The 12,821-nt window shown below is 41.0% G+C and overlaps 1 protein-coding gene across 3 annotated transcripts in view; it reads left to right on the top strand.

The window, feature by feature from the left end:
• Positions 1-12,164, top strand: part of FGF14 (fibroblast growth factor 14) — a gene marked incomplete at both ends in the record, with an annotated part of 380,409 nt that extends 368,245 nt beyond the window's left edge. For all 3 annotated transcript variants that reach the window (XM_079541937.1, XM_079541935.1, XM_079541936.1), the window contains 2 exons: positions 6,981-7,179; positions 12,025-12,164. In XM_079541937.1, the coding sequence (XP_079398063.1) occupies positions 6,981-7,179; positions 12,025-12,164 (339 nt within the window). The remainder of the gene's footprint in view (positions 1-6,980; positions 7,180-12,024) is intronic.
• Positions 12,165-12,821: the final 657 nt, after the last annotated feature.

Raw genomic sequence — 12,821 nt, 5'->3', positions numbered from 1 at the left:
CTCCTCCAGGCAACCTATTCCACTGTCTCACACCACCCTCACAGTGAAGAATGAGAGGCTATATATATATTTTATTATTATTATTATTTATTTATTTTATTCTATTTTGATTTTTTTTTAAGAAAGAAAATTGCTACAAATGTGTATGTCCAGTATTCATAGACTCATAGAATCATTACAGTTGGAAAATGCCTCTAAGATCATCTAGTTCAACCATTCACCTAACCAATATTGCTCACTAAGTCATACTCTTTTGCACATCTACATGTTTTTTGAAAACCTCCAGGGATGATGACTCAACCACCTACATAGGTGGCCCATTCCAGTGCCTGATCACTGTTTCAGAGAAGTTATTTTTCTTAATATCTAACCTGAGCCAACCCTCACCTCACCACAACCTCCTTTCACATTGTTGTAGAGGACAAGTCTAGGTACCTAGGTAGTCTTGGGGTAGTCTTGGTAGACTTAATCAACAGCTTTTCCCTCATCCACCAGGTGGGTCACCCAGTCATACAAGGAAATGAGGTTGGTCAGGCAGGACCTACCCTTCATGAACCCATGGTGGATTGGCCTGATCCCCTGGTTGTCCTGCATATGCCTTGTGATCTCACTCAGTTCCATAACCTTCCCTAGCAGCAAGGTCAGGCTGACAGCACTGTAGTTCCCCAAATCTTCCTTATGACTCTTCCTGTAGATGGAAGTCTCCAGGGGGCCTTATAGTGACCTTCCAGTACCCAAAGGGGGCCTACAGGAAAGCTGAGGAGGGACTTTTTGTAACGACAGGTAGTGATAGGATGAGGGGAAATACCTTCAAATTGGATGATGGTACATTTAGACTAGATATTAGGAAGAATTTTTTATTATGAGGGTGCTGAGACAATGGAACATGTTGCCCAGAGAGGTTGTGGATGTTCCGTCCCTGGAAGCATTTAAGGCCAGGCTGGATGGAGCTTTGAGCAAACTGATCTTAGAGGATGATGTCCCTGCCTATAGCAGGGGTGGTGAAACTAGATGATTGTCTCGCTCCAATTTATAGGAGGGAGAGGAGGTTCTTTTATTAACTATATACACGGCGTGAGATTAAGAAACAACGGTTCAAATGTTGGTCTGACCAGTTTATTACAAATCTTAATTAGGGAGGACGGACACTATTATGATTTAGGGTAATGGGGAATGGAAGGAGGGTGATAGAAAAGATAGAAAAGAAGAAGCAAGGAGTCTTTGTAGGAAGCAAGAAGGAGATAGTCACCACCATGGATCCAGCGAGGTTCGTAGTTCAGTCTTTGATCTTCAGTAGTGGTGGGTCATCGGGCAGAGTTGTTCTACTGACGACGACAACGATGACGAGAACAACGACTAGAGCGATGATGGCCCCTTTTCAATAGTTTCAAAGTGGTCGAGTCAGCTGTCTTTGGAGTGACAGCTCAAATCCAAAGTGGTTGAGTCAGCTCTCCTTGGAGTGGCAGCTTCTGGCTCTGGGATCTCAGCAGAAACTCCTTTGTTCCCATCTTCTGGGCCTCGCCAGCAGATAAGAGGGAGCAGGGATGCCCATCTGCATCCTGTTTTTCACAGAACACAATGTATCATTCCCCAGTTTTCCCATACCTAGCTGGAGCTGTTTAGCCACAGGCCAGATCTTCCGCCAGTGAGCACTCCTGAGCACTCTCTTCCGCTCTTCTACAGAGCAAGCAGCTCTGGAGGAAGGGGTTTTTAAATGTTCCCAAAGTGATATTGATTGTTACACGGTTAGCACCCATCACTTGCCTTCTTGGCAAATTACTCAGAGTCTTATCACAAGCAAAACCTCAGGAAGCAAGCTTTGAGCCAAAAAACAAAGAAGGATTTTCACAATGATCTCACAGGTCCTTTCCAACCCAAAACATTTTATGATTGTATTACTCTAAGATGGGAGTCACAGTGATAAGCCTTCAGTCCTCCAGACAGACCTGGTGCTGAATAATAATCTCCATGGTCAAAAAGGCCAAAATTCTTGTGATGTCACCAGCTCACCAGCCTCTTAGCCACATATTTATAAGATGCATTTTCCTGGTCTTGGTATGCCTCACTACCATTGAGGGGATAGAGGAAAATGCCACCTGTACTCTTGCTCCGTCAACTAACTGCCCCAGTGCCCTAAAGATGCTTCTAACAGCCCTCAGGCTTCTCTCAGCAGCTTCATTGCTACCAGCTTGAACTATTAGTAAAGGGTAATAATCAGATCAGGAAGTTTTTTTAGTAATGTCACCAGGGAGGCAGCACACTTTCCTATGGGTAGGTTCTGGCTGACATATGGGGCTTTGTGTTCCCCTCAGTAAGGAGTCATCTATGTTCTGCCACCATGCTGAGCATATCTTCCACCTGCTCACAATTCATGCAGGTGTTACCTCTGCTACCTTCCAAAGGTAGCAACAGGCTCAGGCACCCCTGTAGCCAGAGACCTGAAAAGCCACATTCAAGCTTGTCAGGATCTATTGAACCAATACAGAACTAAAAGTGACAATTTCCTGGATCACATCGTTGCCATTGACGGCATGTGATGTCACCACTATGAACCGTAGCGAAACAGCAGTTCATGGAGTGGCAATGTGAATTTCCCATCAAATAAAAATTTCAAGATGCAGTCCTCAGCAGATGAAGTAATGTGCACTGGGTGCACTGGGAAAGGGGTGATCCTTTTGGATTTCCTCAAACATGGAAAAACCGTCAACTCTGACAGTTACATTGTGATGTGCTAAGCAGAAGGCCCAAACTTCCAGATTCATATTAGCAAGAAAGCAATCTTTCTCTTGAAATATGTAAGACCAGACCTCATACCCACGTGAAGACTGTGAAGCACATTGCCAGTCTTGGCTGGATTGTCCTGCTACACTCACCATATAGTCCAGATTTCGTGCCCTCTGACTTCCATCTTCTTGGGCCAATGAAGGATGGACTGTGTGGACAACAGTTTCGTAGCAATGAAGCTGTTACAGCAGTTGTGAAACAGTGGGTTACCTCCATTGGTTCAGATTCTTATAAGCATGGCATGCAGAGTCTTGTTCATCACTGCCGAAAATGCATAGCTAATGGTGGTAATGATGTTGAAAAATAGTGTTTTGTAGCTGAGAATTTCCTCTATCAAATAAGGTTTTTGTATTCTTTGTTTCTGTTATAGTTTCTGTGGAAATAAATAAGAGGCATTACATGTGGAGGTACCTACATATTATGTCATACTACAATGATAAGTTTTGGTAGCGGTTGTGGGAGCCACAAAACTAAGAATTCCCCAATGGTAAAACTTTTTGATCCCAAGAGTGAACCCACAACCTGTGAATGATAATACTTATTAACTCTACAGCTACCAGGAGAATTATTACATCTCCAAATATGACTCACGTCAAGCAATAACTTGTTAGGAAGCTAGCACAAATATCCAAGTGACAGTTCTTCCCAGCAAGGTTCAATTTAATCCATCCTTCTCTTCCCTAGGACCCAGGAAGATGTATATGATTGAAGTTTAGAGCCAGAGACCTATCCTGGGGTTTTGGAAATTGGCATCTGGCATATACTTTATTTTTCAGATGTTGCTTTGACAGAAGTAAACCAACTTTTATGTAAGATTATATGTTAAATTTGGGCACTGACCTTGGAAGAAATATCCTGAGCACAAGTTCTTGTTTGCAAGTCATGTCTGGTTTTGTAATACATAGAGTTCCTAATACAAAAGGGTAAGATTGCCTGCAATTAAAACTGAAGATGTCATTCTTGAAGAGAAGATCTAAATGATTCAAGTCAGCCACATCTCTCAAGATTTATATTCCTTCTGCCTCTAGACAAAAAGGCTCTTAGACTGGCAAAACATAACTGCCTTTTCCTCTGATAATGACTTCAAATAAAATGAAGTGTAAACAATTTTTTAAAGGCAGTGCGGTTAGCCCATGATGCTCACTTTCTGAATTCTTACTAGATTGAGGTTTAGCTATGTAGAGCTAGATTTGGCCTAGGTACATGCAGAAGCAGTTCTTTAGGTGCCATGGCTGCTTTACTGGAGAAAATATGGGTGCTAACAACTTTTTAGCCATATAAGAATTGTCTGCAGCAAAGCAGAAATCATTCTTAGAAATATTCCACTCATGGAAGGTGCTTATTTCAGAAGCCCCTTCCAGAGTAATTCTCAGAGGAATCAGTGGCTGTATTTCAGTATTGTTACCAACAGGTGCTTAGTATTCATGAATACTCTCTTTCCACAACACTGGAACAATTAACATGCTTCAGTGTAGCATATATTCAAATTACTTTTTGACCAACTTTATCCCGGGCAGAATTGCATCCTAATACTGGATGAATGAAAATCCTGTCCAAAGTTACTGTAGCAACAAGCCATCTGGAACAGGATAGCTACAATAATTTGGTGCAGGATTCTATCATTCAACCAGCCAACCAATAACCAACAAAAAAAACCCAAAACAGACTATTACTCTGCTTTTTATAACTGTGGAATAGTAGTGATTCCAGTTTGTCCTGTCTATCAGTCTACATCCAGAATCAGACTAGTAATTTTATTGAAATAGGGTGTTTGTGGGGTTTTTTTTGTTTGTTTTTTTTTTGACTTGGCAGAGCAAAATAACTGAAGTTTTGTCCTCTATTTTGTGCACTGTAAGAGAAACTGTTTTACATGCCAAAGAAAAGAAGTTTGATTCAGAGGTGACATGCTATTTGAAGGAATATTGTTTAAGTATCCTAATGGATATTATTTGGAAAAACACAGAAATACCACTCACAGGCAACCAACCATCGCTAGTATAGAGAAACTGAGAATGACAAATAGCTTTTGTTTATAGCAAGAAGTGACTACTGGCTAAGTAGTGTTTATGGTAATTGAGCTTTACAAGGAAGTAAAATGTAGTGTGAAGCACAGGGGGTAGCTTTTGCAGTGAAGCAGGTAATGGGGAGATCTTTGTAAGCAATGCAGGCAATTCCTGATTAGCATTTGCTGTTTCAACAGCTGAGGAACATGACTTGCATGTAAATGCCTGTGCAAGAGTTCAGCAGGCATTCCTTCTAGCCTGCCACCCTGCACTGTGGCTTTGAGCCTCCTTGAGCCCTGCCGTGATTTGAAATCAGCGTAAAAGGAAGGAGAGCAGCACAAGCAGCAGACATCTTGGAACAGAAGGAGAAAACCCTGTAGCAAAGAAGTTGCCTTTAAGAATTTTCCTCATTAGTTTTCAGCACTTCTAGTTCAGACTGTATTTGCATTTCTGTATGTATATATAAATATAGCTGCACAGATAGGTGGTAAAGAAGTAGTGGTGCAAAAAATAAATAAATTAAAAAAAGGCCATTGCACACATCAGAGAATTTCTTTTGCATCTGTAAATGAGTCTGACCTGAGACATTAAGTGTAGCTGCTCACACAAAGAAAACCACCTCATTTAAGGCAGGTTTCCAGGTTATTTTCTGTCTGCTGCAATAACTGCTGTTAGTATGTTGTTGAAGAAGATACACCAATTCTTTTTATTTGAGGCTAAAAAATACTCAATAATTGAGAAAGCTAACAGTATAGTATACCCTGCATAAGGTAAGATAGCTTTGTTCACAAGTTATAAGGCAAGCCATAGCAATATGAGTGCTGTATGTCCCTTATCATAAGAAGAAAACTTCTTGGTACATGGAGTGACATGTAGTACAGATACAGAAAAGTATTTCCATCTCTGCTTTCTCTTATGGGGATCTGTGTCTTTTCAGACTTTGTTTTCCAGACTTTGTTTTCCAGAAAGGAAACCTGTTGAGACAAAAACAGCTGTGAAATCCTTACAGTATAGAGTCAGCTGGGTATGAGATAGAGACCCAGAAAACACCTACTGAGAGTTAGCTCAGTATTGCACTGGGCCAGTAGTAAAAAGAAAGAAACAAAGAAACAAACAAACCAAATTAATTTGAATGGAAGAGTGTGAATAGAAGATATTTCCAGAATTTTAATTCTTGGGAGAGGTAACTGAAGGAAATATAAGTACAAAAAGAAAAAGCGGATTCAGGGCTAAGAGATCTGTGAAGTCACCTTCCACTTTCCCACTTCCCCCTCCTCCTGTTATGATGGGATTATCATTCACAGGTTTCAACAGACATGTCCAAAGACTGAAAATTATCTACATTCACACACACTTCTATTTCGTCATGATAAAAAAGTGCAATTTTTTTTTTTTTCACCTTTGAAAAGAAAAGGTAATTTTATTTGCTTATTATTTGCTGTTTATTTTTCCAAAGGACTCTGGTAAAGTGCTCAATATATGTTCACACTTTTATTACTGTTCATTTGTGTTATTTAAAATCAAACTAATTTGACTCCTGGGTTCTAGAAGTTTGTGCTCAAGTTAACCTTAATAAAGAGTTCAGTGAATGTGACTTCTGGAAACATAAGCAATAATGGGATGAATGCTGAGAAAGTCAATAGGAATAATGTTCTTTGTATAGGAATTTGCATATCAAAACAGCACTTTCCCAAGGTGTCTCAAACCGTGCCTACTCTAGGAAATTATATATTTTTAAATATATTATTAACAGCTATTATATATTAGCTACGGTAAAACATACGTAGAGGAAGTTTATTGCTTTTATTACATCTATCAAGCATGTTGAAACTGAAAAATACTTTTATCATCAATGTATTTTTTTTTAGAACAGACATTCTAATTCAAGAAAAACAAGGATAATCTTTCAGAAAAACATGAGAATAATTATGCCTGCATTTTAAAGTGTTTTTATGGTGGTGTCTCTTCTGTACTTTCAAAATATACTATCCTTGTTGCAAGATGGGGAAAGAGAAGTGGTGAGAGGTGAAATAACTTCACCTGGAAGTCAGCTACAGGAAGATAGATTTTCTGGTCTCAAAACGGAACCTAACTATAAGTCATATATTAAATTAATCTAAAGGTGTTTGTGAATTGTCAAAACAGAAGCAGCACTTCAGAGATACCGCTTAACACTTACTTTTTCTCCCACAGGAACTTTTTACACCGGAGTGCAAATTCAAGGAGTCTGTTTTTGAAAATTATTATGTAATCTACTCATCCATGCTCTACAGACAACAGGAGTCCGGAAGGGCCTGGTTCTTAGGTCTGAACAAGGAAGGGCAGGTCATGAAAGGAAATAGAGTCAAGAAAACAAAACCAGCAGCTCATTTTCTACCCAAGCCATTGGAAGGTGAGATGTAGTCCATCACTGGCAGATCTTCCTATAAATCTCAGGGAAAGAAAAGGGAATTGTTTCTAAAATAACCAAATAACCTTTGTGAATGTGTGTTCCATGCACAGAAGCCATTCCAAATGACAGTCCCCAGGATTCATGGAGCAGTTTTGTGCTTTGGCATATTGATGCTAGAAAGGGCATATTTAAAAATATTATTTGAAGAGATTAGAAGGTCATTTTACAAGAAAAGAAATCTTCTGTGGATATGTATTCTATCACCTTTAAGATATTATCTTGCTAGCAGCAAAAAGTGTTGTGAGTCTTCCAATCAGAATGAAAAATTGGACATTGTGGGATAATTGAGAGTTATAAATGGAATGGATGAAGTGTATTTCAAGGTAAAAGCTTTCTAATGCAAAACACAAAGGTCTGTTTATAGAACAGATCATACTTGATTACTTAACCAGTTGATATAATATACATAACTTGTGTAAGTTGACAATTGAAGCAAGGTAGATGAAAATGAAAGTTGTACTAACCTTGCACACTAAAATGATGTCTCACATTCCTTGGTAAACACATTTGCTTTTCTCCTGGATTATGACTGATCTATTTATGACTGATCTATTTATTCTGCAGGCCACCTCTAACCTACATCACTTTTTGTGTCCTGTCACAGAATCACAGAATCACAGAATCACAAGGTTGGAAACGACCTGCAAGATCATCTAGTCCAACCACCCTCCCATTCCTATCAGTGCCACAAGCTACTAAACCATATCTCGTAGCTCCTCATCCAGGCGCCTCTTGAACACCACCAGGGACGGCGACTCCACCACCTCCCTGGGCAGGCCATTCCAGTGCCTGACCACCCTTTGGGAGAAAAAGTTTCTCCTAATATCCAACCTAAACCTCCTCTGGTATAACTTCTTGCCATCTTCTCGGGTCCTACTATTTGCCTGGGAGAAGAGGCCAGACCCTTTTGCACCACAGCCTCCCTTCAGAAAGTTGTAGAGTGCAATGAGGTCTCCCCTGAGCCTTCTCTTCTCCAGACTGAACAATCCCAGCTCCCTCAGCCGCTCCTCATAAGACTTGTGCTCCAGACCCCTCACCAGTTTCGTTGCCATTCTTTGGACACGTTCCAGGGCTTCAATGTCTTTCTTGTAGTGAGGGGCCCAAAACTGAACACAGTACTTGAGGTGCGGCCTCACCAGTGCTGAGTAGAGGGGGACGATCACTTCCCTGCTCCTGCTGGCCACACTATTTCTAATGCAAACCAGGATGTCGTTGGCCCTCTTGGCCACCTGGGCACACTGTCAGCTCATGTTCAGCCGAGCATCAACCAACACCCCCAGGTTCCTTTCCAACCACTCATCCCCAAGCCTGTAACGCTGCATGGGGTTGTTGTGGCCAAAGTGTAGAACCCGACACTTGGCCTTGTTAAACCTCATCCCATTCACCTCAGCCCAGTGATCCAGCTTATCTAGATCCTTCTGCAGGGCTTCCCTGCCCTCAGGCAGATCGACACCACCTCCCAACTTGGTGTCATCTGCAAACTTACTCAGGGTACACTCAATCCCTTCATCTAAGTCATCAAAGAAGATATTAAACAGGATGGGCCCCAGTACCGACCCCTGGGAGACACCACTTGAAACAGGTCTCCAGCTAGACTTCACTCCATTGACCACCACCCGTTGAGCACGGCCCTCCAGCCAGTTCCTTATCCAACGGAGGGTAAAACTGTCCAAGCCACGGGCAGCCAGTTTCTGCAGAAGTATACTGTGAGAGACCATGTCAAAGGCTTTGCTGAAGTCTAGGTAGACTGCATCAACTGCCTTTCCCTCATCTACCAGTCTGGTCACCCAGTCATAGAAGGAGATGAGGTTGGTCAAACACGACCTGCCTTTCATGAACCCATGCTGGCTGGGCCTGATCCCATGGACGCCGCGCACGAGCCGTGTGACCTCTCCCAGGAGGATTTGTTCCATGACCTTCCCTGGCACTGATGTCAGGCTGACAGGCCTGTAGTTCCCCAGGTCCTCCTTACGGCCCTTCTTGTAGATGGGAGTCACATCAGCAAGCCTCCAATCCTCTGGAACCTCTCCAGTCAACCAGGAGCGCTGGTAGGTAGCTGAGAGCGGCTTAGCAATCATCCCCGCCAACTCCCTCAGCACCCTAGGATGAAGCCCATCCGGTCCCATGGACTTGTGACTGTCCAGATGGAGGAGGAGCTCTCTAACTGTCTCCACCTCGATCTCCGGGGAGACATTCTGCATGTCAGCCCAGATATCCAGATCAGGGCACAAAGTGCCCTGAAGATAGCTGGTCTGACTATTAAAGGCAGATGTAAAGAAGGCATTGAGGACCTCAGCCTTCTCCTTGTCATCTGTGGTCACATTCCCCGCCGCATCAATCAAAGGATAGATATTATCCTTGGTTTTTCTCTTGTCATTTATATATTTGTAAAAGGATTTCTTATTCTGCTTTACTGCAGTGGCCAATCTAAGTTCAAGATGGGCTTTCGCCTTCCGGACTTCCTCCCTGCATGCCTTAGCAACTTCCTTGTAATCTCCCCTAGTAGCCTGTCCCTTCTTCCAGAGGACATAGACTCTCTTTTTCTTCCTGAGTCTTGACAGTAATTCCCGGCTCATCCACACAGGTCTTCTCCCCCTACGGCTCGCCTTACGGTATTCAGGGACAGCCTGTTTTTGTGCCTTTAAGATTTCCACCTTGAGGAGCGTCCAGGCTTCCTGGACCCCTTTACCCTTAAGGAGCGACTCCCAAGGGACCCGTGCTACAAGCGTCCTGAGCAGGTCAAAGTCCACTCTCTTGAAGTTCAAGATAGCAGTTTTGGTAGTCACCCTTCTGACATCACTCCTGTCAGCACTCCAAATTTCACTGAGATCATTGCTACACATAGCCTCAGTCATTCTAAAAATTACCTACTTACTTAACATCTAAAATCACACACTAATAATATTTTAGTTAACAGTCCAGGTTTTTTTGTTTGTTTGTTTGTTGTTTTTGTTTGTTTGTTTTAAATTATTTTGACTTTAGAAGTTTTGATTAAGGGATGAGAGTTTATTAATGTTAGATTGCTCCTTTATTGTGAAACTCTGAACAATACTATTTTTAACTTTAAATTTGAATTCAGGATGATGCCTTTGTTCTTCACCTGTTTCACAATGTTTTTGTATTTTCACAAGCTTTCAACACTACTGATATTTTATAAGTCAAACCCAGTGCATTTTTTAAGTAAACATCCATTGATTAGAAAGGAAACAACAATTTTCATTAATGTTTGGACTCAAATGCTTTCAAAATATCTAGGCCAGGCATAGGAATAAGTTTTTTACATTGCCTATGAGAATTTTAAAATATTACACCTCTGATATATAGCTCCTTGTAGTTTTATCTCATACTATTTGACAATATTTTTGTAGGTCATGGTGTTACTTTATCAAGTTCTTTGTTAAGCAGCAAAGGAAAGCATTCCTAACACATTTTTGGGGTCTCACCCTGAAGACAAAAATCATAATCAGCCTTAGATACTCCAGAGAAGATCTTTAATTTCAGACTTTTCATAGGCCAAAAGGATTTAAATTATGTTACTGGAAATGTTAGAACAAGTATTTGATCAGTTATCAAATTCTATATTTCTTATGAAACCCCACACTACTGAAGGCCAGTGCCAGTACTTTGATGCTCCTGCCTTTGACTTTAATAAGCCAAGTGATTAAAGATTTGTGCTCTGTGGCAGCAGAGAGCGAAACCCAAAGTCAATGTGGTGATTAACTCCTTTGACTGCTTTGATATTTCTTTTAACACTGCTCTGATATAAATAAAGGCTAGTGAAGTTAGATGTAACTGGAAATATTACCTGAATCACTGACATGGAAAATGGAATTGAATTATCCAAGAGTATTAATCATTAAGGAAGCTGGAACTGTGTAATTGAACACATATATTTCCCTCAAAGGATTTAAACTGGTTACACAGGGAATGAAACCCAGGGGCAAACTTTTAATTCATCTAAAAATTCAGTTAGTAGTTTAGTTTGGAGCTTTCTGCTCTGCATTCAGTGTAGCTTAGTGTGTACTGCATGCTTTTTTGAAATGGAAGAGCAAAACCCTCAAATTTCATGTAGACTCTGCAGAAAAGTCCCAAACACTTCTTCAGCTGTAACCTGAGGAGGTTATAACCACGCTTCTTGGACTTGGGAGCCAGCTGTACAAATAATTTTTCTTAGCTGGACTCAAGCCCAGTCTTGCAGTGTAGGGCTAAAGAAAAGGCATTTGCATCCAGACAACTCATATTTTACTTCTAAAAAATCGTAAAATACCTTTTTTAAGGATAATACATAAAATGAGTATATAAAAATATATGCATATCTGTCTCATATAAATACATAACTGTATTTTCTAATTTCTGAGGTTTCAGTAGTTCCTTTAAACAGGTGAGCATACAGTTTCCTGCTTTTTTAAGACAGATATGGTAGAAGTGGGAAGTTCAGAGGGTCTAGCAAAGATATCAGTCATGCAAAGTAGCTCTGAAACTAGTTTCCCATCATGCAAGAGAAACATGGAGTATATTAGAATCATAGAATCATAGAATCATAGAATCATAGAATGGCCTGGGTTGAAAAGGACCACAATGATCATTGAATTTCAACCCCTCTGCTATGTGCAGGGTCGCTAACCACTAGAGCAGGCTACCCAGAGCCACATCCAGCCTGGCCTTGAATGCCTCCAGGGATGGGGCAAAAAAAAATATTAGTTACTGTAGATAATCCTGTTTGAGACATGTTCTTAAATAAAACATGTTCTTTAAAATGTCTCTTTTCTTCTTTTCTCCTTTCAGTTGCCATGTATCGAGAACCATCTTTGCATGATATTGGAGAAACAGTGCCAAAGGCTGGGGTAACTCCAAGTAAAAGCACAAGTGCGTCTGCAATAATGAATGGCGGCAAACCACCAGTTAACAAGAGTAAGACGACATAGCCAGATCCTCACAGGTGTTGTGACTTACTGAGTCCTGAGTGCAGTTGAGCGATTTATCCTTGCCAGACTTCCCCTTTGCAGTGTCTGTGGATCAGCTCGCAGCAAGTGGCGTCCTGGCACGTGGCTGGTTCTGAACTGAATCATTGCAAGCGGATAAAGCTCAACGTGTATCTCCACCCACAATGAGAAGACACCTGGATGAACCAGCTAAACTCAGACCATGGAATGCCCTACCAGATATTGGAATGCCTTTTTAATATCTTTTCTGTGACTGTGACACTTCATGTGAATGACATACTTCACAAGTACACTTGATACCTTGCCTGCTGACAATTACCCATAATCCTTTTTTTGAGTCCAGTTTCAGCAAAATTCATGTGTTTAAGTTCTATTTTGTAGCACACAAATAATCAAGTAATTTCTAGGTAGATGCTGTAAACCTGTGCTATTATGGATTTCTCTTCTTCCCTTTTTTATAAGGCTGCTCGCTCCACTGTCTGTGACCTTTTGCAGGGATTGTGTTTCTCTATAACTTTAAGTGTTGCCGGTGGCTTAGTTTTGAAAGTAATCAGGGAATCAGGAAGCCTTCAAAAATCTATAATTACAAATTATATCTATAAAGAATAGGATCATTGTCTCTGGCTTACAATGCTGATC

The sequence above is a fragment of the Tetrao urogallus genome, assembly GCF_951394365.1.
Source record: "Tetrao urogallus genome assembly, chromosome: 1".
NCBI lineage: Eukaryota > Metazoa > Chordata > Aves > Galliformes > Phasianidae > Tetrao > Tetrao urogallus.
This window is presented reverse-complemented; position numbering and strand designations above follow the sequence as displayed.